This window comes from Sitodiplosis mosellana, unplaced genomic scaffold (assembly GCF_009176505.1).
Source record: "Sitodiplosis mosellana isolate CC-2019 unplaced genomic scaffold, AAFC_SMos_1.0 Smas_scaffold_30, whole genome shotgun sequence".
Classification (NCBI taxonomy): domain Eukaryota; kingdom Metazoa; phylum Arthropoda; class Insecta; order Diptera; family Cecidomyiidae; genus Sitodiplosis; species Sitodiplosis mosellana.
This window is the reverse complement of record NW_022595272.1, coordinates 3,097,951-3,121,745: the sequence shown is the minus strand read 5'-3', so window position 1 is coordinate 3,121,745 and position 23,795 is coordinate 3,097,951. Positions and strand designations below refer to the sequence as shown.

Below are 23,795 nucleotides of genomic sequence, written 5' to 3'. Positions count from 1 at the left end.
CTCATTTCCAACAATATAGCAACGACCAATGCATGAAATGCGCTGTATCGATACGTAGAAATTATATAAGCAATTGAATGAACGCGTTTTGTCTTCGATACATATATATTTTTGCTGCTGCTGCTGCTTTCTTCTTCTTCTTCTTTCATTTCGCACTGATTCTGGTTTTCGACGATTATACACACTGACACACAATCCCAAGTGGAAGTAGATGTTGGCCAATGACCAAAAAAACTGGTTACTGATATCGATGCATTCCGAATGCACCTTCAGCCATTGGGAAATAGAGGAAATAATATTGCTATTGGGTTTATGTGCAAACCGTTTTGCTTTTCTCGAGTCTCTGCAACTCGTTATTAAGTAATTATTCGACTGATGCGTCGACCCGAACCACTTCATGCAACAGGAAGATACATTAAGTTCAGTGTACGTATGTGGTGTAGCCACATTTCAATGTGTTTATTTTAGTTTCACTATGAATTTATGCAGTAATTGACTCAAAGTAGTTCAATAGTGCCATAGACAGGTTGTGCCTCATTTCAACTATTTGTGGCGAATTAGTGGTTATGCAAATGACCGTTTCAACTGACATATTTTCGAAATTTGGTCGTCCAACACGCTTTTTTCGTCTATTATTGAATTAGTTTACATATTGCCTCGGCCGATGTATCTTGGTGCGACACGTGTCAATTTGTACAATTTACCTTCTACGCAAATCATAAAAAAACAGTTTTTCGAATATTTATATGGTTGCTTCAAAAATTCGCGCATACATTTTCTCCACAATTTCAACGCTCTTTTTTTTGCTTACGTCTTTTTCAGTTAATGCCAAATAAATTTCATAATAACAAAAACATCTTTATTTGATAGTAAATGGCTTGAAACATGATATTTTTGTTTTTTCTTCTTTTTCAAAATGAAATAGTCTCAAATTGGCTGGTTAGCTATGAACACGAGCGATACAATTTATTCGTTCGTTTTGGCGTCAATTTGTGCTGATTTCCCAATGTACGCTTTACGTCGCTTTTCATATATGGCTTTGCTAAGTTTAGATCGTGTTGTCTGCGCACGGTCGAGCAGCTCATGCCATTTTATCGTAATAACATCCGCTTTGGAGGCGTCCAACTGCGGAAAGAAATGGAAAAAATTTACGATTTGAATAATAAATTCCGATTTTGTATTAATTCGAAATACAAAGTGATTTTCTATTGGATTGAGCGTAGAAAATCTACAAACCTTTTGGTTGAGTTCGGCTTTAATCATGTCGAATTTGAAACCATCCAAGACGCTTTTTAGCATATTTTCCACGTTTGTTGTGATAAAATTGAGGCGTTCAGCCTCATGATCGACATCTTTCGGTGGAATTAGTCTGGCCCGAATTTCGCTGACCTCATGGTGAATATTTCTAAATTGTTGTTCAATCGCTCGCTTTTTCTGCGCATTATAGGCTCTCCTATCTAATTCTGGTTTCATTTTCATTGCAATTTGCTCGGGATCGAACCGCTTCAACTTTAGCAGGGCTTTCAGAGATCGTTTCATCATTCTATCTTCCCATTTTGCGTGTAGGCGCTCACTCAAATCGAATACGTGCTTTGGTTTTACATTCTTCGAAATAGACCTATTAAAGGTGAAAAAGAAGGAAGGAGGAAAACATAAAGGTGGAAAACATTCGAAAAATTTTGCTTTTAAAGATATTTTCGAACTTCAGAGTTCATATGATTGTTAGGTCAAGCGTTTCAATAACAATCGTACATACTTTGCTCTAACGCTGCTGTGTCTCTTTTCATCTTTCGCCTTTTCTTTATCCGATCTCGGTTTGTGGTCTAAATCTGTTGGTTGTGAAACAGACAATTCTAGTATTCTGCGTGATTCTTCGCGAATGAGCTCTTTTGGCTCATTCAAATGTTCATTCTTTTCGGTGTATGATTGTTGCCATTCACTGAATCGCTCCTTCCGCCGCAATTCGTTCTCAATCAACGCTTTGAATTTCTAAGTTTAGATTTTAGGAATAAGAAACAAAATATATTCATCTCCAATTCAATTCATGCATTTACTTACATCATGATCATCATGATTGGGCCGTGAAACAGACGGCAATGTGAATGCTCTTAAATTGGCCTTTTGATCGGCAACCATTAAAATATCCGTTGGAAGACCCAATTTGTGTTGTGTTATTACGGTGATTATCGTTGTGCCTGCATCGTGTGAAATGCAAGGCGCATCGGTGCGAGTTAGTAAATCCCAAAGTTCAATGGTGCCACCGTAACGAGCGATGAAGAACAATGATATTCGGGTTGGGCTCCATTGAGCACACGTGATGTTTGATTCTCGACGCCGCCAAAGAATTGGAACTGATTGATTGCTTTCACTCCAAATGGCGAATATCTTCTGTCCCGCAGACACAAGCACTCCAGGCATGAATGGGTTACGTTCAATCATTAGAATGGGCCCATTGTGAATGGTATCATAGGTTTCAATCTGTTTTATATCGAAAAAAAAAACATTTTTTTTCTCAACAAATTTGAAATGAATTTAACTAAAAAAGTATCCAACGACTTTCCACTTATTTTAAAAGGCTTAAATCAAGAACATTTATCGATTGGCAAAATCGCAAACCTTTTTCGCTTTTTCCGGCTTTCCCTCTTTGTACAAAAATCCTTCGAAAATGTAAGTGCCAATTGAGCCCAACAAAGATGAAACAAGCAGACGATTGCTTGCTTTCTCTTGTTGTTCATGTATCACTTTGAATTCAATTCTCTTGTCAATTTTGTCACTTTTAGCATCACCCACCGGTTCGTATCTGCAATTGTAAAACGCCTTGATATTCCTTTTATTCATGTTTTGAACCACTTTTCACATTTTCATCTCCTTTCGCAAATTCCGGAAACAAACCTGAACAATCCATCGTCAATGATCAAACTAGAGATTGGTTGTTCGCATGTTGCCGCGTAAACTGGCCGAAAAACTCCATTCAACTTTTCATATGGTGAGGGAGGTTCTTCCGGCACCGATAGTTTCCTCTTTGTATCGGTACGCTTGATTTCACTTGGCGCCAAGTCCGGATTGACAAAATCAAGATCCCAGAACAAAACGGTGCCATCCAATGAGGCTGTCACAAATTGTCGAAAAAACTCATTCGGTTTGATGCTCTCTTGAATCAATCCTGTCGTAGCTACATTGTGTTTGCGATTCAACCACTTGATGCTGGTTATCAACTTTTTGTGGGACAATTCATAATGTGAAATTGCCACCGGTCGAACGACATTCCGTTGAATATTCTCAACAAATTTCGACCAAGTCATGAACGAATGCATTTTTTCACGGTTTTTCTCTTGTTTATCCGTTAATTCTTCCGGATGTTCGATGCGATGCAAGCAATTTTTTAAATCCCAAATTATCAATTGTCCAGTTACTAGGCCACCAATCAATAAATTCGCGTCATACGGGCAGAATGACAGAAAGGTTACTTCCCGAGGCGATTCCAATACCAATTTTGGATAAAGTGTATCGACGAATGACCACATCAGAACCGGATTCGACAACATTATCGATCGCTTATTCTTTTCGGCATCGGGTATTTTTTCGTCTATAAATAAATGTTTCGAAAAAGAAAATCATTTATCATTTTGCTTGAGGTGATTCACTGAAGTGAAGGAAGATAGTTGGTGAATGAATTTTATTTTTACAATGATTCAATGAATCATTGATTCATAAATAGGAAAATGATTGTAAGTGACACCTTTGACGAATGTGCTTAATCCTTTGTATGTGTAAGATACAACAAAAATGCCAGACAATGTTGGATGCCATGCGAACGCATTCACAAAACGGTCAGCACATCGGCTTGGATCGATGAAACAAAATACTTCCGTGATGACTGGCTCTTCGTATTGCTTGATCGATTTCAGTGCAATATGCGTGTAATCATCTCTGTGTAAACATTTACCTTATGAATTTTGACAAATTACTGACTCAATTTTAATGTTAATCACCTGTACATATCAACGGCATTGAATTCCAAAACTCGAATAAGCTCCTTCATCGCATCGGATGGGCCAATGAAATCGTTGGACTTTCCTTCTTCCACCTCTTCGTCTTCCTCGCCATCAGCGCACGATGCTTCGACATCAGTTGCATCATTATCACCGACGCTTTCCTCGGTATTGTTGGCTACAATTAACAAAAATTACAATTTTTCAAAACAAATTATACTAAAACTCACGCAAAATTCAATTAATTTTTCATTTAACCTATTGACTAAAACAAAACTAAAGACTGTGTAAGATACATGGCATGTATTGCGTGGCCGGAAACGAAGATTACAATGTAATTCAATATTGAAGAAAAAATTAAACTCAAGCCTGAAAAAAACTCACGATCAGTGGGAAGTTCATAGGAGTATTGTGACCATGCATTCGCTGGAAACGTTGGATGAGTTTGTTGTTCACATTCGACAAGTTGTGCTGCAGATTGAACGGCAACCGACACGGTTCTTCTCATTACAACATCGATATTCTTGTGTTTTGGCACCAATTCGACATAGCCATCGCGAACATCTTCAGCAAATCGAAATGAAAGCGGTGCCGGAGTCTTATTATTCGAATATAGCCGCTGAATTTCCACTTCAACTTTATCCTTTTGCTTCTTTTCAACTTGTAAATCGACTTCGATTTCGCTTCCAAAGCTATTCCACGGTCGTGGATATTTAAAAATGGTTTTGTTAACGCGTTGCCTTTCGAACGCTTCCAAACGTTGAATGAGACTAACTGATTCCTTGGCTGCCTCCGGATCGGCATAGAACAAAAATGTGTCTGTATTTTCAATATCCGTGATTGCCGCTGCAAAACCAACTAGTACCAAAGCATCTCCATCCAATTCAAGTAATTTCAAACGAAATTCAGCCACTTCAGGTGGTCCAGATTCATCATCGGGCAGATAGTCGAGCAGTGCCTCTTTCCGAACTTGTTTCCATGGATTTTCTTGCGAAATATGAACGCCAACCTCCAGTTGAAGCCCTTTTTGTTGATCTTGGTCAAGATCAAGTTTCGTGCAAAAGTCATACGAACTCAACCGATGACGTGCACTCAACACATTGAATCCTTCGAGCAATGCCTGATCTTCATCATCGGAATCCGATCCAATTTGGAGAAACTCCTTCTCCAGCGGCAAAGCTGCTGCTTCATCGATTTTTTGATCGTCTTCTCTGTTGAAATTGTAATTGATTTTAGATGATTTATTGAAAAAAGTTCGTTTATTTCAAAATTCTATGGGTAAGAACAAGAAGCTGGAGGCAATATCTCTTATTTTTCAACTCTTGATCTCCATAGAATTATAATTTTGATTCGAAATTCTAAAGCTCAAATGAGCTAGCTCTGCGAAAGTTGGTAATCTTCAGATTCGATACAAATAGAATTAATAAAGCGGCAACAAACCTATAGTCTCCGAACTTCATAACCGAACCGCTCCTCGACGTGGTCGGAGTCGAAGTGGTTGTCATTAAAACGAATTCCATTGTTGATGGTAGATATTTTACTTAGCACCCACACCACAAAGAATTTTACCGTATTTTCCTGACTTTTCCCTCCTTTTCTTCCACCTATGAATTTTCCTGTATAAAAAGGGAAAGAAATAGCATATATGTACATTTTCCCAGATATGATTTGTACCATGCGGTTCCGAGGTGAAAATTTCATCGGTTTAATGGTTTCGAGTCATATGTCGAAAATTGAATTCTTTTAAACATACAACATTGTACGGTTCAACACCCCAAATACAAAAACTATCACGTATGAGTTACCGCAAATCTAATTTATGTTTATACGGCGACGTTTCGTTCCACGTTTCCCATTCCCAATGCACACAATATTCATTCATTATGAATGCACATGTAAACAACAACTCATGTATATATATGGAATAAGCACGTGAGAAAATCACTTACATTACCTTTCGTTTGCCGTATTAATGAACCCTCCGTTTAATTTTCAGCAATGTTCTTCATTTTTTATATCTTAATGGATTTCCGTACAGTTTTGACACATGAGACTCAGGTGAACACTGAAAGACATGTATCGATCAAACAATATGATTAGCCGCATAGTCAGAGTCATGGAAACGCACGGTCGGCATTCGAAAAGTTAGGATTTTTTGCAAACATCACGCATGCAAAATGCTTTCAACGCTCTATTGAATATGTCAGGGGAGTAATAATCAAAATGCCGTTTTTTATTTTAAATATTCAGTAAAGCAAATTCAGTTTATTGATCATTATTCATATAGGACAGCATTAATTTTTACATATTAATGGTTTAAGACTGCGTTTTGAGGAACGAAGAGTATCAATTAAATTATATTTGCGGTAATCGACTCTTTTTTTTCAATACCCTCTCTGTCAAGGGGCGATTCACGAAAACAAAGAAGAGCGAGATTTTGCGAGTTTTTGTGCGTTTTCTAGTTTGAACAATTTTTAAAAAATCTCAATAAAATGCAATTTTCCATTGAGCTTCCTATTACATATTAATTTATTTATTCAAAATCATATTTTTGATCGACTGACAAGTTTTATAAACTGATGTATAGCTTAAAAAAGGTGAAAAATGAAGAAAATATCTACTTCAAATTTTTACGCCTTTTTCCGAGTTTTTTTTTTATATTTGCGGTAATCAAGTCTAGGCTGTCCACAATTTTCATTCCTTCAATTTCGTAGACTGCATAATGCAATGCTCCAAAAACTAGCCTATATATTGGTCTAATAAATTATCATTAGCAATCATCATCATGACGTTTGAACACATCGCCAATTTTTCTGTAGGATTTAATAAATCGATTTTGCACTTTTGACTCCTCGCCTATCAACGCAAGATTACCACATACTGAAGCTATGGATATGGATTTAAAAAAATAAATATGTGCAAATATGAAATCAAAAATAAATTCAACTCTAGCCAAGCGATTGGTCTCGTCTAATGCATAATGTGGATTTTGCATCTGTTGGACTATTGATTTGTGCAGCTGCTGTGTTTTTATGTTCAACTGTCATGCACTAACATCCTTCTAATAGAGGATACTACATTGCATTCGGAGTCCATTTGATTTGCAAGACCGGCACTAGATGTCGCTAGGTGCAAAGAAAGAGGCCAAAAGTGATTAACATAACACCAACGTCGAAATAAATTTGAACTTTTACATATAATATAGTATTTGGAATTTTGGTCTTATTCTCTCTCGCTGATTCAACGTAAACACTTACCGAAACTATGCCAAATTTGATTACACGGACTGAAACGTGCGAGAAATCAAAGTATTGAAAATCAAAACGGATTTTTTCTAATTTTTAGTATAAATATTCAGTATTTTCGCCAATTCAGTTTATTGATCATTATTATTTACCTAGAGCAGCATTCGGGATTACATGTATTGATAGTTTGAATACTCAAAGAAAAGAAAACATTAAAAGCTTGATGTTCAAACATTACAATTTCAGCTGTGTTTGGCTTAAACTACAGTTAAAATGTACAGCAGAGGAATATTTGATGCAAACCGATTTGTTCCTCCTTCACATTTTCCCTCTCTAAACGAAACTCTTAGTCGATATGAGTGACTCGGGACCGCTAACGCTGCTGATCGGCTGTGGAATGGGTGTTTTCTTTTCAATACTTTCAAAATCATCGGCTTGATTCATTTTCAGTTCGTTGAGTGTGGCTGCGAATTTGGTCCATTCATCCATTCGTGGCGTAGCCAAATTTTCAGCAACATCATACACATAGATTTTGCCTGAGTCATCACCAATTGTAACATGCAATCCGGACGGTGTCCACGACACACGATTCAATGCTGGAGCACCGTCAATCACAACCGAAGCCGTTGGAACTTCTGTGTCTTGATTCAAATTCCACAAATCCAAGCGGCCATTGCCATCAACGCTGGCAAACAATGCCGGATGAATTGGTGACCAGGCCACGTCGCAAACGTAATCGGAATTGTCTTCAAACGAATAGAGTGGTTTGTTCTCTTTGAGGCTCCACAATTTGATCGTCCAATCGATCGATGACGTTAAGAACAAATGTCCAAAATCAGGCGACGATTGGTTGTAATGCGTTGAAATGCCAGTAACAGGTCCCAAATGCTTTTCGTATGCATCAATGATTCCAGGTCGTGTTCCGTGTCGGCAACCTGTAAACGAACATATCGTTTGTTATTATTGCCCAATGAAATGTGATAACATATTGAACTGAATAGCGACAAAAAAAAAACAATCGTCTTTAATCGTAATCGCTTACGAACAATTTCTTTTCGAGACAGAAAAAAAGGTAGAAGAAAAAGTCGTTTCTGTCAAAGTGCGCCATACCTTAGAGCGAAATTAGTTTTCCAGTTCAAATAATCACGTGAACAAGTTAAACCAATTAAAAATAATCGTATGATGTCATTGCAATAGCACGCTGTTGAGATTGTGTCGTCATATTTTTGTTCCACTTGACTAGAAGTATGGCCCAGCGGCATTTACATTCATTGTGATATTTTAAAATCAACTCACCTGAGTAAACATTGCCATCTTCACTGCCCAAAACGAAGTTGTTGATTTCATTCTTGGGGAATGCCATACTTGTGATCGCAATTGATTTTGATTGTCTACAAAAGGAAAATGTCGATTGTCAGTGAATTTTTTTTTTGAACGTTTGAGATTTGTATGGCAAACTTAAACTTACTTGTATTGTAGTTCTAGGATTTCTTGTGGAGTTGACAGCATATCCAAGCTCCATGAGCAAAGTTTACCATCGGATGAAATTGAGATGACATTGTGAGCATTTTGTGTACCGACCATTCCTAAACAATAGACCGGATGCTGAAAATAAACGAATCACCAAATTATTATTCAAATTCATTTAAAAAAAATGAAATAAAATGAAATTTTGCATCATTTTTTTTTCTGAGCAAAATCGAAGAAAATAAAATCAAAGACATTCACCGTGTGTGCGCTTGCATTCAATGGGCTTCGTTGGATTGGTGTACGCTTTTGAACGCGATTATCCCATAAAACGATTTGACCAGAATATGTGCCACCTAGTATAAGGTTTGGGTGAAATTTTGCAAAACAGGCTGACATAACGGCACTCTGGCAATGGAACGTATCTTCAGCCGTTTCCTTCTTGAATTTCGTATTCCAAACCATAACAACGCCGTCCGGTTCATTCGGTGATTCTTCGTTGTTGTGGTATGATGCCAATAGTAGCTCAGGGAAATGGGTTGACCAATCCATCGAAGTGACGCAACGATTTTTCGACCAACGATCACAATAGAAGACACGGTTTCGAGATAGCTTGGCGTGAGATTTCTCATCGCTGGCAGGAGAATTTGAAAAAAAAATGCATTTAATAAAAAATATTTTAGAATTTAGGGCTTTCATGACGGTTTTTTTATGTTAAATAACAACAGTTCTTATGAAATTCTGTCAACGAAACCATTCTTTCGAGTGAAGAATATCGAAAGAAGAATGCAAAGCTACTTACGTTGTTTCATCAACATCACTGCCACCGATATAGTCTGCGTAGATATCCTCCGTTTCCCACAAAGCACGTTCCATAATTCGTCCAGTTTTCATGACAAACTTCTGGAAATTCTCCGACAAAATGATCATCTGCTTCTGTTCCTCGGATAGTTCGACAACTGAAAATTGGATTTAAAAAAAAACGGTGATTTTAATTGTAAAATGCCAGGCAAAGAAAATTTATTGTTCGTATCGTCGATCGAACTCACTTGGTTTCTTTTCATCTTCTTTGTTCTTTTTCTCTTGCGGTGTGATGGCTGGAGCGACCTCTTGCACAGTGGGAAGCCCATGTGGCAGGATGCCAGGCGGTAGTTTTGAATGAAAGCCATGATCCATGTGTGGCAGCGAATTTTCATCATCGTCCCCTTGGGCATCACCAAAAGTAAGCACTGTGTAAGTAACAAAACTAACATTGCTAGCAAAATTCACACCATACAACAGACAAACACGAGGACAGGTTTTCAAGAACAAGAACAATAACTAGGAGAGACACGTAGAATTTCCGAATTTTTTTTTCCTGGTTTCCCAATGTGTGTATGTTTTTTTTTCTCTTTTGTTTTTGGTTTTAATGCAATTTTAGTCACGATAGTTCAGTTTTGAGACATGCCTTTAGTTTTCCATCAAAAACAAATGTTTTTCAATTAGACTTTTGGATGAATCCAGTTGTTATTGTTCCAAAGAATACAAAATTAAATACGGTTTAAAAGTTCGGTGCTCAATCAGAATATGAAATGGTGCGTTTTGAATTGGTAAATTGCGCCGTTGAATGCATAAAAAAAATTATTGCTTCAAACAAACTATTCGCTGGTGTTTTTTTTTTATCCATGGCAGACATTTCAGCTAAATACAATATTTTTATGCTAATTCCGAATTTTAAAAATTAAATCGCTTAAATCCAAAACTGTCGGATAACATCTTAGACAATACATAAACATGTAGCTTTAGCATCGAAAATTCTTATTATACGGAATATCAGCTGGCCAATTTTCTCCACCCATTTGATTGTTTGACTAGCACACACATGTGATGTTTCATTCAAAATTTAAGATGTCACACAATGCATTTGCAATTTAGCTTAGTTACTTCGTTTCGATGATGATGGTGCTTATCACACTTGTCTTCAATGAATTTTGATTAATATAGTGAGTTTTGCTTTGGGTGCAATACACATTCTAAATTTTGAATCAATGAGAATTTGCGCGCCAAAACAAATGTATATATATATATCTACTGTCAGTGTATTTTTCTGTGTCAATTCTGAAAACTATGATCGATTTATATAGAAATTTTTGCATTTTCCACATGACAATAAACAAAAATTAATTCATCTTGACCCATCGCTTGGATTAAATACAGATAAACGTATGTAAAAGTTAGCATGGTTTTCGTGTTCCCATGTGTATTCTACTGTGATTCCCTTTTTGTTCTACATTCAATGCGACGAATTTGTTTTTTTTTTCTGATACGGATGGTTAATTAAAAGAGGACAGAACACTTGCAAATAGAGTATGTCATGAGCTACTTGAGGACAAGCGATTAGTTGGTTCATTAGTAGCGAGATACAAATCACCAGATAGAGTGGAAAATGGAAGAGGAAAAGAAATAAGTATACGCATCCACACAAAATGCATTCATTCAAAGTAAAATGTCATTCGATTTTCAATTGGATGTGGCCTATGCGATTCCCCGAAAGGGTTTCAACCACCAAAACCAATCGCGAAAACGAAGCCGATCGTCGTGCAATAACACTCTCTTTCGCGCCAAATAAGACGGTAAAATACTTTGGCGCAATTGCTTTGTTTTTCTTTACAGCGTAGCCCAAGTTTTCCTATGCAATAAAATAGGCAATTGTCGGGCCATTCTGAAGCGTGTATGCGTGTGTATCGCTTGCGCTGACGGCTTAGATATCTTACCTTGGAACTCATCTTCCCATTCTAAACCAGGATTAAGATTGTATTCATCTTGAAAAAAAGAAAAAAAGAAGAGAGAAATGCTAACTTTACTTTTCAGGCGTTTTACGATTTTTCATAGAAATTTTTTGTTCTTTTTTTTCTTAGGTCGTGATTCAGATAATTCTGATTTTTTCAAAACAAGCTATAAGTTCAAGCAACGAATCAATTTACAATGTCAACTGAAGATAGGAAGTAAAATCAATCGGAGAAAATGCTGGGCATACAAAACAGAAAATTCGCGGTTGAAATGACTCGATTTGAGCCCAACGACTTCATTCATTCAAAAAAGAAAATCAAAATAAAATTGAAGCGAAGCGAACGCCAACGGCACTCGCCATACGGTGACGACATTTCTAAAGTGCAAAACCAAACATCAACGAAATAAAAACTCCTAAAAAACGAATCGCTACGGAATTGAAAATAAAATCAACTGCACTACGAATACGAAATATAAAGTGTACGAAATACATTCATGCAAATAAAAAATTAGGGATTTAACCAAATAGAAACGCAGGGTCAAAATATTATTAATTTTTTTGTAAATTTTGTGATTCTAGTGTTTTGGGTTGTTCGGACTAAATTTTTTTTTAAAAGGGAACAAAAGAGCTGAAAAAAACTTAAGTAAATTTCCACTTTCTAAATGAACTTTGGAAAAATTGTCTTCTGGAGAAGGAGGTAAAAATGTTGAAAACAACAGAAATGGCAACATTGATGTGTGGAACTTAGTTTAGTGTCTTCATGCACGTGAAAACGTCTAAGACTAGAATGTTGAAAATTAAGATTTGAATTCATTGAAATGTTCTTATTGCGAATTAAAATATGGTTAAGCCATTTAAAAACAATAATAAATGATGAAAAAGCGCTTAAAATTATGATTATAGCGTAATAAACGTAAATCGCAAATTATTCACTAAATAAGTTTACGTGAACTGATATCATGGTTAAATGATTCAAATAATACGAATAAAGCCAAATAATTCACTACAAAATGTTACCACAACGTTTTGATCGTCGTTGAAACAACTTTTGTCGAACATATTTTGGCATCAGAAGCGTATGTACGTACAACAGAATGGGTGGAGAAAAATGTATTCAACTTTTCTCATATTTAAAAATAAAGAAAACGAATTAAATTGGATCAAGCTTTCTAATAAAAAAAAAAATGACTAGAATAAACAAAAAATTAAATGCCGATTGAATTAAAATCTCGATACGGATAAAAAAAAATAAAACAGGAATAATTTGAGAATCGTATCATCTCTCTGAGTTCCATCACATGGAATGATACGTGTGACGGCATATTTTCACACAGAACTTCGTTCCCAGTGCGCCGAGCACTTGCTATATATAGAGCGAACGTATTCGAATATAAGAAACCACACGTTATTACATGTAGCTAGTGCTCGGCGCACTGTGAACGAAGTTCCGTGTAAAAATATGCCGTCACACGTATCATTCCATGTGATGGAACTGAGAGAGATAATTGAAATCGACGCAAAATGCAGATTACGTCTACAAAAAAAAAACAACAACTCGAAAATTGCATAAATTCAACATTTCTCCTAAATTATGTTCGTGATTCAATAAATCGAAGCATTTTCCAAAAGAAGAAAAAAAACTATTGTTAAAAAGTTGTATCACTTACCGTAGTAGTCTGTGGCGTGAGCTGCATTTGTAAACATGGAACGAGAAATAAAGTTTTATCAGTTTTTTGCTAGAACAATCTGCCAAAAGTAATATTTTGATCAGATTTGTAGTTTAGAAAAATCGTTAGTCAATCGTCAAGCACGGGCTTAAAATTGGAAATGAATCGGATGAGAATTTATTTCCATATAACAAATAATGAGAAATGATTTTTCCTGTTTAGAGTAAATAGTTTTGGAATGAGCATTTTTATTGAATGTATATACAGTGTATGTTGTACCTTTGCGTGGCCGCCACCAATCTTCCATATATCCTGACAAAGGTGAGGAATGGCAAGAAAGAACTGAATCCGTTATTTTTATTTTTATTTTTAATTCATCAAATGCAGATTTTTGTTGTTTTTGTTTTTTTGGAAAGAATATTCCCAAAATGTGGATACAAACATTGAACAACGGAAGAAAATGACATACAGTGAAAACAGTAACGAATTGTAATAAATAAAATTGGTGCAGCGAAAATTGGATATAACGTAAGTAGATCGTGCGGATAGATGAAAAAACGAAAATGTGCAATTGAGAGTGTGTTAAACGAAACAAATCGAAGTGAATTTAAGATTTGGATAAAATAAGAAAGTTACGCAAGGCAATACAACAACAATAAATTGAAGAAAATAATTGCTTTTGAATGTTTCGATAGAACCAATAGAAACTATAAAACCATAAATGCATGGATTAAATTAATTGGCTGTGTTGACAAAGCAATGGTGTTAGAGGCTTGAGTATATACATCCATTCACATAAACGAACAATTGGCATTTTAAAATTGTACCCACCATCTCGCTCAACACCGCCAGTGTTGGCTGTTTGCGTTTGTTTCGAATACGTGACTGTTTCCTTTGGCGGAATTTCGGTAGCTTGAACGGCTACAACACTAAGACTAGTGGTTGATCGTTTGCTTGCTCGCGAACTGAAATCAAATGGGGCAACAATTGATGAAAACGTAGAGAAAAATAAACATTTCTTTAGAAAATGAGTGCAAATATTGATCAAACCTCGTTCCATTGAGACTAGCTGGTTGCAAACTTCCATCTGGTGTCGCATTCACTGATGTATCCGATGTCATCGAATTAACTGATGACAGGGATGACAGCACCTCTGACACCGGAGCAACGCCCAATGATGAAAGCATCTCATCCAAATTTCTATTATTATAACCAAACAAAAAGACACAAAAATTAGTTGTTATGCATGCTAGTGATAATACCATCCCATCGTTCGTTCCACTCACCGATGCGAGTCTTTCTCGGGGCCCGTCGCTAATTTGTTCGTAGCATCTTCCATGTCTTTTACTTCTTTTTCACGTCGGCGACGCTCTTTTTCTTCGCGGATGGCCGCCAATTTGGCTTTTTTCCGCTCCAATTCTGCTTTACGATCCATCGCTTTTTTAGCCTGTACCGACGCCGTGGTGAAATGATTCAAATCTAACTAGAATTCCTATTTTCGAAACAACAAACAAAACATTATCAATTTTTCCATTCTTTGCACGGTTAGAAAAATGCGTGAAAAATGCAGACATAACAATTGATACAGTGTGAGAAAAATCGATAATCGCAATAATAAACGAAAACTATATATAAATTGCAGATAAAATAAGATGTTGCGTCTTTTTGTCGCAACGCTTGAGAAATCGATGACATCACACGAACTTAAAAAAAATGGCTCTGCCCATCTCAAGCTAATCATTCTATGTGGATTAGCAATAAAAGCACGAAAGAAAAAAAAACAACAAAGTGAACGAGAACCACAGAATAAATAAGCAGCCAATTTGGTAGAAAATTAAAAGATTGAAGTGAAGCACAAATGTGAAAATTGAGAGCAATCTTGTTGGAATCTCATTCAGATACATACGCAAAAGAGGTAAATGGAATTGGGACGTATACTCCCAATATTATGAATGCAATTCTCGCGTATAGCCAATGGCAAAGAATACACACACTCTCTCTCTATGTGAACTGTTTTCTTGTGACGTCGTCAACTTTTTCTTTTCTTTCACAAAAAATGTTTCGCGTTTATTCGTCTGCGGCGTTTCGCTTCACTAAATGATTTATCGAATGATGATGGGTTTTTGAAATGCACTCTACGGAATATCAATTGTTACCTTTTTGCGGAATCTAATTCAAATCATATTATTCACTAGTGAAAAATGTTTACGAGTTAAAAGGCTTCCTACTACTAAATTGATTGATTTTACTCTGTGAGAAAAGGTGGACTTGAGCTGTCAAACAAAGACTCTTCGATTTTTTCCTCTTCTCATTTCAATGCTATTTCGATGTGGAAACACTAGACGGTCATGCGCCAACCCTATTGGAAAAATGGAGAGTAAATAGAGAGAGTCTTTTGATATTTTCAACTAAATTCGATTTGAAACATTATTTCGTAACAATGTAAATTAATCAATTTCATTTGAAAATCATTTGCAAGTACTTAACAATTTTTTTTATTTCGATTGTATGGAAAATTGCCAAAAAAAAATTCACATATCCACAATCAGAATTTCAAATAGGCATTCTCCACGGCCGAAATCTCCACCAATCGTCTACAAGCGAGAATCATGAATCACACCGTTCAATGTGTGCAGTGTGCACTCACACTGTGGCTGTGTGGTGCGTTCGCTACAGCGTACGCAACGTAACGGACAGATGTATGAGACGAATCGCACACAGACACTCGCCGTCTACCGTGTTAGTCATTCAAAACATCGAAATTTCATAAATAAATGTACAACCGTCGCATGTTCGCACAATCGCGCTTGCCGCTCTGTGTATACCATTCACAACAGATGATATTCAAACGTTAACCGAAAAAGTCGTGTTTGAGGTTTGCGCAAAAAAAACTTTTACACACATCGTCCAATTGATTGTTGTTGCTATTTTCGATAGCCGCATAATCGTAGTTTGTTTAAGAGAGACACGAGTCATCGAGACGGTTGAGAATAAAATCGAAATTATCACAGCATCAAAATTGCTTGACATATAAACCGTTCCAGTTTTGTTCTGTGTGCTAAATTGCAAGTCAGATAGAATATTCGAAAAATATTTTAACGATTTCAATCAATGACATCATTTTGTTGATTTCACAAGAACACACTTGAAACAAACACGTATTCGCAACAGTTTTTGTTTTTTGCTTGTAAAACAAGCAATATCACCTTGGAGTTTTGTTCAATTGTGTACTATCAGTTATTACAACATACTTTTATCACACGGTGTGCTCATCCGATGCCGGTTTCGTAAGCGAATAGAATACAAGTGCCAAATGTTAATTGAGTTCAATTTGCATTGACGTTAGTTTTTTCTCTCTTGAGTGTATGTGAATTTATTTCAATTGAAAATCTTCAGTTTTGGTTAATTAAATCGAAGAAAGTGTAAGAAGATCGAAGAAAACAAACCTTGTTGAAACATTTATTGTTTCTTCTACTGAGAAAATTCAATTGATCCGGAAAATTTTGAAGAAATATTTTGAAAATACATTGAAATTAGTTTTGAATATAAAATATTGCAAAGAAAAGCATAGTGTTTAAACGATTTAGAAAACAAAGTGATTAATCTCAAGCGGTGGAATTTTAATTAAGAAACATCTTTCGACGAGAACAATTTCGGAGTTAGCCGGTGTGAGCAGCGAAAATTATTCGGTAAGAAACTAATTAAAAGCAATTAATATTTTCTTCGCCCTTTGAACCTTTCTCGTGTTTATTCGGAATAATTATATACACCATGCAAACCGGTATCGAGTAATAAAGCGGGAATAAATTATAGACACATTATAATGTGTGTTGCACATTATTTTCTGGAGTCTGAACTCAATTCAAAACATGTTCCCTTTTTCTAGCTCCGGCTAATCATCTATATTGAGTCGTCTTTATCGACTAAGCTCGAAACTTCCGTGCATCTCAATGATGACAACACTTCCTAAACTGAAGTAGAAAATCATCGACGGAATTTGAAAAAAAATCTGACGTCAAATAGACTTATATGCAAAAAAAAAAATCATGAGTCACACGTCATTTAATAATTCCAAGTTTAATTCTGCGTATACTCAAAGTCTGCGTCGTGACTTCAGTCGATTCAATATATTCAACGATATTATTGTTGCGGCGGCTTGTTTAAAATATTCTCAATGCGAATAATATACAATTTCTCACCAACAAACAAACTCGCTAGCACTATTTTATCGGCACCTCGATACGGTTTTATCGCGTTTGTTTATGAAACAACCAAATAAATACAATACTTTGTTTATCGTAGCAATACTTTTTCTGATACAAAAACCAAACCCGACCGTAAATGATCTTGTTTTAATTGCGATCAATTTCTAATTGATTTATTGAAATATCATTCGTTTCGAAGAAGCAGAGTGTATATTGTGATGAGTGATTCTTTGCGTGCACCGTGTATAAAAAGCGGTTCGATAGATGGTAACTGGTTCGACTTGATTATTTCCGTATCAAAGTCAAAACAAGTCTAGCAGTCAAGGTTCTGCCAAAAAAAAACTTGAGCCCAAACGCAAAAAACAATCCATTTTATCAACTGAATGATTGTGTTATTTTGTTGACTAAGCGGCTTTGGTTCTATCGTCTGTCAAAATAAACGGTATCAAAAAGTTCAAAGGAACGAAATCAACGAAAAAAAAAACGCAGCTGCTCAAAGACGATAAATTCCGCGAAAATCAAATACTTCGCTTCTGTTTGGTGAAAAATTGACGCAATTCCCTTTGATAACGTATTTCCGTCGGCGAAATTCATATCTTCCGACGATATCAAAAAAAAAATGTTTTCAAACATTGAACACAAAACCAGCAAATATGGGCCTCTCAATCGTCGAATACACGAGATGGGATGAGAGAATTCGTTACGCTTGAGCAAATACACTGAAATTCATTTTTCCTATTCGAGTTTAATTTTTGGTGTAATATGATTGAATATAAAAATTATGATGCAGCATTTACGGCACATAACCGTTTATGTACCCTTCTCGACGGCATTGCGTCGAGCGACACACACACACAGAGCGAACAAAAAAGAAACACACATTTTCCAAAAATTTATATACAGTCTCAGTTTATATGGTCGAGTAGAAAAAAAAACGATGATAGATGCAATAACGGTGAACTGTTGTACCCTATTCCACAATCGTAGCATCCCTTGCAGTTGTATGTTTTCATCATTGGATTTGCACACGCTTTTCACTACAAAGGTAGACACGGGCGCGCACACACAGCAATAACACGTACAAATGCCACGTCGTATCTGTGCCGAGAACAGAATGAATAGAATGCCGCATGTTCTTCCTTACTTTTCATTCATCGCATGTGATTTATGTGCAATAAAAGATTCAAAATACATTTCAAACGCACAAACCGTACCGGAGAATATTGGGACATCGTCTTTGCCGGGGATTATGAACGGTTTGTGTGTACCTTTACCTTTTAATATGAAAGTTATACAATGTTTTCGGAAGAAAATGATGTTCTTTTGACTTGGTTATCTGATTGAGAGTGGATTCGTTGGGGGCATACACTTGATTATTGAACTTTGAGTTTTTCCTTATACTTAAAACTTGTACCATTTTGAATCGGCGACACTTTTCACAGACAAAATGTTGCTCTTTTCCTGTAATTTATGCAGAGCCATTGTAGTGACAACTAATCTCGATGTTGGATGAAATATCACAATTGTTTGCTTTCCGATTTTGGAACGAACCCAAACCGTTTTGTCAATTCAATCTGATGTGACATTTGAAACATTGTCTCTCAATTTTAACACCCGCTATTTGTTTCTCCAACCAAATCGAAACGCACACTCACCCAAATGCCAAGCTCAAATGTAATAAAATACTGTGCTAGATTTATTTGAAGCTTGACGCGATCAAGCAGAGGCGTTTTCACAAAATTGTGATTGAATCGGACGATACCGAATCGGTGCATTTTAATTCCAACGCTTCGTTTTGTTGTTTTATTTTTTTTTCTAAATTCGAATTTTATATCATTTCAATGTTCTCATATGCAAATGAGCAGCAGCAACAGCAGCAAAAACAACAAAACAACGACCGACCCATTCATTTCGGCATAAAATTTAATTTCAATTGTTATTTTGAATCATTATGCGGTGCTTAATGCCAAATGCAGTGAAGCGAATTAATGATAAGTGCACGACACCCGGATGAATTAGAATTTTGGTGTACGGGTTTACAGTGCTCAAACGGAATATGCTGAAAAACCTTTTTCGCACTCGATGTCGGTATTTGCATATTGTTTTCTCTGTGTGTGTGTGCTGTTTTCGTACACAAACTAAAAGTCGGTATTACATTTGAATTTCATTGTAATTGGTCGAAAAAGTCGAATCCAGTCGGGGTTAGCAGGTCGCTTGAAGAACGCGGTGCGCGAAAAACACTTGCATTTATTATTTAGGGTTGTTGTTCCATTCATGCTGTTTTCGTCGTCACTTTGCCTATATCCACTCCAGTGTATTTCGGTCCAATTCATTTTGTCACATTTAAAATGCATTGAGCAGCCCTTTTCATTTATTAAAAGACACACTTTTTCTCGTGTTCTTGCCAAGTGGAAAATACTTCCCTAACGTGTTCCGGAACAGTGAGATTCTTATCTGAAGCGCTGTTCAATGTTGGATGTGCTCGCCTCAGGCAACAGCACTATGCGGTTCGTGGTGTTTCGCATATGCAAATGACACGCCGGCCGAAAATATTGCTGATGATGTGAGGTGCAAAGGGTGTGTTATCTCCATTCAGACACATATTCTCTAATTTCAAGCATTTTTTTTTGTTAGATTTTCACTTATATGGCAACAGCGCCATGGCCGTTGTGGTTCTATTGCCGTTTCGTACATTGTAATTTTCATCCATAAATGCAATTTATATGAAATTAAGAGTTATGATAAATTGACATCATACATTGTGACGCTTGAATGACTGCTTGAATGGCGGCAGCAGCAGCAGAAGCAGCATCTCGAGTGGAAAGGGTAATTGGATCGTAAAATGAGATGACTGAAAATGTGAAAAACGTTATTTTTTTGCTTCATTAAAAGAGTGCCATTTAACGGGATCTCGAGCAAAATTGCAGGAGTCGAGTTGTTTGTGTACACATCACAGGGATGAATGGATGAAATGAACAAACTCAAATACACTGAATAAGAATGTCAAGACAGAGTGAAACTCCCGAAATAGCATCACATTATGGAACAATGCAGACAAATTAAATCGATATTTACGACTTTTGTTGCGGTTGCAGACGAACAATGCCGAATTTTGTGTACTTATCTCCTTTCGCCAGATAAAGTGCGGCAAAGAGAGAGAGAGAGAGCGCGTGAATCCATCAAAAACAACGATTGCATCGGGACATTTGGTGTTCATTGAAGCAAAGTTGGCGAGAACAATGGGAAAGGAAATTGAATAAGTGAAAATCATACGGCGACGAATTATGAGTTTGTTGTGTCTTGGCTTTTATCTGCCTGATGCCACAGCTCGAATGTTGAATGTTCAAAGTGAACTTAATCGATGGTAACATGACTCATGCCTTGATATGCTTTGTTTTCAATGCCAACGCATTGAGTTACAGTGTCTTAATTGGATAATGTGTGCTGTTTATTGATAAAGGGGTTTGTCAGCATGATAGAACTGCATCGATTATCTCATTCCCGCACACTTGAAGCTGGTTTTTTTTCCCTTCGTTGCCATTTAATCCATTGGATTGCATTTATGCCGTTGCGCAGTTCAGTATCATCAGACAATCGAATTATTTTCTAATCAACGTAAATCGATTGCAATACTCGAGAAGTGCTTGACAAATATCATTTACCGGAAAAGGCAATTTGTGTCGTAATTTTCCTGGTGTGTACGTTACAGTTGGCACGGAATCAAATCGGCAAAAAGTTCACTGAACCAAAAATTAAACACCAACTGACAATCATACAGACAGCCAATAAGCCGATGCGCAAACTCCTTCTTCGCCCGTTTTTTTTCTCGCTTCTTCTTTGCACTTTGGTGCCGTAACACGAAACGATGACATAGCGTATTACTACATGACATCATTCGCTTGCACTACGCTTTCATAATGGATTTCGTACGATGATACACCTACCTAGCTTGGTATGGAAAGGCAATCAAAATAGTGCAACGATGTTTACGCTTCGCCCATGCACAAATGAAATCCCATGCTAAACAAGCTGTGCATTTTAGAGTATCCAACGCAATGACGAAACGATTCACATGGAAGTGATTCGCTTTGAATCGGTTTGCATTAGGAAGGAAAAAACTCATTTTCAAATTTCAAGCAATAGAACCTGAAGTGTTTGTTTATGTGAGCGCTCAAACAAGCATCATCTCTTAAACGAAAATAAGATCTTTGGAAGCATAAAATGCGGATGCATTTTTTCAAGATATATGGCTTTCTCTGTCGAAATTGTGCTTTGGTTTCATTGCATCTTACGCTTTTTTAATGGAATCGGCACATATTTGGTGCCGCACATTCTGTGCATATTTCCTACAATGAACTAGTTCATCTATAAATAACTACCCTGTAGAAAATGAGTGCGTGTTGTTTCTTCTGTTTGGCTCGATTGCACTGTGAATGGTGGACATGACCCAACAAACGAGGTAATCACAGTTATTTCGTCGTTCCATTGGAACTTGGTAAGCAATTTGGCACTCGGTACAAAGGCATTTCTCAAAAATGCATACAATTTCCCTCATTTCCATTTCATTTCCATGCCACAAACACACAATCAATAATTCAAGGCACATACAAGCCTTTTTTTCGCTACCCAAACGTATTATGTTACTCAGCCCGAATCCGCCTCTCTCGCGTACCGCACTCCACGCTTGATATGGTCACTGGATAGTTTTTCAAACGGGAACTTTTGACGTGAGTATGTGTCGTTTGACAAAGCCAAAAGTAATTGAGTGTTGTGTGAACCAAGGGGAAAAAAATTTATTTCCCGGAAAACTTGTACGTGCGAATCGGGTATGCCGCCATTAGACGAAAGATATTCAATATATATTTATACTTTCGTCGCTTTGGAATGCGCAATTAGTGCCATCGAAGGGTTCTTATTGATTATTTCTCTTTGCTATGCACTTCCATTCAATGTAATCCATTGTTAAGGTTGCAAAGAAGCGACGATGATATTAATTTTTGAAATACTCATAAAGCCCCGCAACTGAGTGTCGCTCAATGAACAGGTCATTGTAACAGTAGTTTGTCGCACTTGCTACAATAATTCTCATGTGCGTTCACCTTGAACATTCATCAAAAACTACACCGTTTTTCTTTTAAAACAAAACAAAACCATATTTCTCCGTGTAGCTCAACGAATGCGTCTTTTTTTTTTATTGCACATTAAGAAGGCAGTAAGCTACTGCATGCTCATGCCTCTACCGACTATAAAATTGTTACGTGTTTTTTTCTTTTCGTTCATAACGTCAAAAAAACATGATTCAAATGGAATTGTAGTGGCAATGACATTGTGATTTCAGTGTGCTGTCCGTTGCTTGACTTGGTCGTTGTTACTCTTAATCAACACATTGTTATCTCAGCGGGCCACCGGATTGTGAACGCTCTTTTATTCACCGGTAGACGTGGCGTCATAATAATATGGCGCTTTTTTGTTTCACTCCAGCCCACGAAATGGATTATTTCGGGGATTTTGGGAAAACACGGATGACAACGGATAAACGCTAATTTCTGAATGAAAACATCAACATGAACATGTTTATTGTGCACATGATGATATAATAATTGAACAATGCGTAGACCTTGAACAATACGTGTTTGCTCAGCTTATCATTGACACATTGTCGCGTTCGCACCATGTGCACGTGTGTTTTTTTCCTCTATGTCAATATGTAGCGTATAACAAAAACTTGTGACTGAACAATGTTTTGGGAGAGAAAAAAGTTGGAATGAGAACCGAATTGACACAAATAATAACAAATATTCGTTTCACTCAATGACTCTTCACCGTTGGCATCAATGTTACCTTTTTTTTGCTAAATGTAAACAATGTCACGAACTTATTGTCATTATTGCTTTGTGATGTGTTTTTCATTGAGTCTCCAGTGTTGTGTTACGTAATTTCAATTAAATATCTCGCTTTTCCAGCCGATCCCCGGCTAATTCACTTTGGATAATGTTGCTGCAGAGTTGACTGTTTTTTTTTTTCTTCTAAATAGTATCATTTGTTGAAGAACGGAATCAATTAAGCAGTGCAGTGATGATATCAGTTCGCCCATTGACACCGTCTTTGTTCATTGGCTGAATGCACTCGATTGTGACGAACAACTGACTAACTGGCAAAGTGCATGCGATGCACGCCGCATATTGAATCGAGCAGCCAACGTTTAATTCGTTCGTTATGATTGCACAAACAAGAAAAGTTCATGAATTAGTTTTTCATGTTCTGAATGGAATCGATTGTTCATTTTTGCTGCTGCATTCAACTTTCGTTCAGTGAAGCAATTTTAATTTGCTACTCCACTGCGGATCATACCAATCGCGCCATGCATAACTGTTAGTAGGTCGAATCTATTATTGACATCAACGCGACGGTTTAATGCATTTAGCAGTTGATTAAACTCATTTTTTTTC

General features: G+C 36.7%; 3 protein-coding genes across 27 annotated transcripts in view; 1 reads left to right on the top strand and 2 right to left on the bottom strand.

The window, feature by feature from the left end:
* Positions 1 to 944: 944 nt before the first annotated feature.
* On the bottom strand, positions 945 to 5,562 carry LOC129569309 (dynein axonemal intermediate chain 3). Its single transcript, XM_055448042.1, has 10 exons — positions 5,433 to 5,562; positions 4,377 to 5,203; positions 3,993 to 4,170; positions 3,740 to 3,930; positions 2,893 to 3,586; positions 2,617 to 2,800; positions 2,059 to 2,478; positions 1,757 to 1,989; positions 1,237 to 1,618; positions 945 to 1,125 (listed from the first exon to the last, which is right to left on the bottom strand). The coding sequence occupies exons 1-10, from the start codon at positions 5,510 to 5,512 to the stop codon at positions 967 to 969; spliced, it is 3,348 nt and encodes a 1,115-aa protein (XP_055304017.1). The 5' UTR covers positions 5,513 to 5,562; the 3' UTR covers positions 945 to 966.
* Positions 5,563 to 6,490: 928 nt separating this feature from the next.
* On the bottom strand, positions 6,491 to 17,511 carry LOC129569422 (cytoplasmic dynein 1 intermediate chain). 22 transcript variants are annotated; one of them, XR_008688030.1, is made up of 14 exons: positions 15,298 to 15,430; positions 14,428 to 14,633; positions 14,192 to 14,341; positions 13,973 to 14,106; positions 13,421 to 13,483; positions 13,142 to 13,162; positions 11,458 to 11,505; positions 9,754 to 9,909; positions 9,507 to 9,663; positions 8,966 to 9,338; positions 8,706 to 8,842; positions 8,534 to 8,628; positions 7,250 to 8,172; positions 6,491 to 7,117 (listed from the first exon to the last, which is right to left on the bottom strand). XR_008688030.1 is itself a non-coding variant. In XM_055448237.1 (13 exons), exons 2-13 carry the CDS (start codon positions 14,574 to 14,576, stop codon positions 7,571 to 7,573), a joined length of 2,085 nt encoding a protein of 694 aa, XP_055304212.1. In that variant the 5' UTR covers positions 14,577 to 14,633; positions 15,298 to 15,430; the 3' UTR covers positions 6,491 to 7,570. The 22 variants fall into 22 exon arrangements, 20 of the variants coding, with proteins under 20 accessions (XP_055304212.1, XP_055304234.1, XP_055304216.1 ...); XR_008688031.1 differs by lacking the exon at positions 13,421 to 13,483; XM_055448237.1 differs by having other exon boundaries at positions 6,491 to 8,172.
* The window catches only part of LOC129569424 (uncharacterized), a 20,061-nt gene continuing 12,023 nt past the window's right edge, over positions 15,758 to 23,795 (top strand). Inside the window, exon 1 of one of the 4 annotated variants that reach the window (XM_055448262.1) lies at positions 15,758 to 16,830. The gene's annotated coding sequence lies outside the window, so the exon portion shown is untranslated. The remainder of the gene's footprint in view (positions 16,831 to 23,795) is intronic. The other 3 variants (XM_055448263.1, XM_055448260.1, XM_055448261.1) reach the window with 3 other exon arrangements.

What these genes read in the sequence shown, in the direction of transcription:
- LOC129569422 (XM_055448237.1), bottom strand. Translation starts at nt 14,576, where the DNA reads ATGGATCGTAAAGCAGAATTGGAGCGGAAAAAAGCCAAATTGGCGGCC. An exon ending in CCCGAGAAAGACTCGCATCG is followed by an intron (nt 14,342 to 14,427) that starts GTGAGTGGAACG and finishes TTATAATAATAG; the next exon opens with AAATTTGGATGAGATGCTTT. An exon ending in ATCCTAGAACTACAATACAA is followed by an intron (nt 8,629 to 8,705) that starts GTAAGTTTAAGT and finishes TTCCTTTTGTAG; the next exon opens with ACAATCAAAATCAATTGCGA.
- LOC129569309 (XM_055448042.1), bottom strand. Translation starts at nt 5,512, where the DNA reads ATGGAATTCGTTTTAATGACAACCACTTCGACTCCGACCACGTCGAGG. An exon ending in ATGAAGTTCGGAGACTATAG is followed by an intron (nt 5,204 to 5,432) that starts GTTTGTTGCCGC and finishes CAATTTCAACAG; the next exon opens with AGAAGACGATCAAAAAATCG. An exon ending in AAGCCGAACTCAACCAAAAG is followed by an intron (nt 1,126 to 1,236) that starts GTTTGTAGATTT and finishes TTCTTTCCGCAG; the next exon opens with TTGGACGCCTCCAAAGCGGA.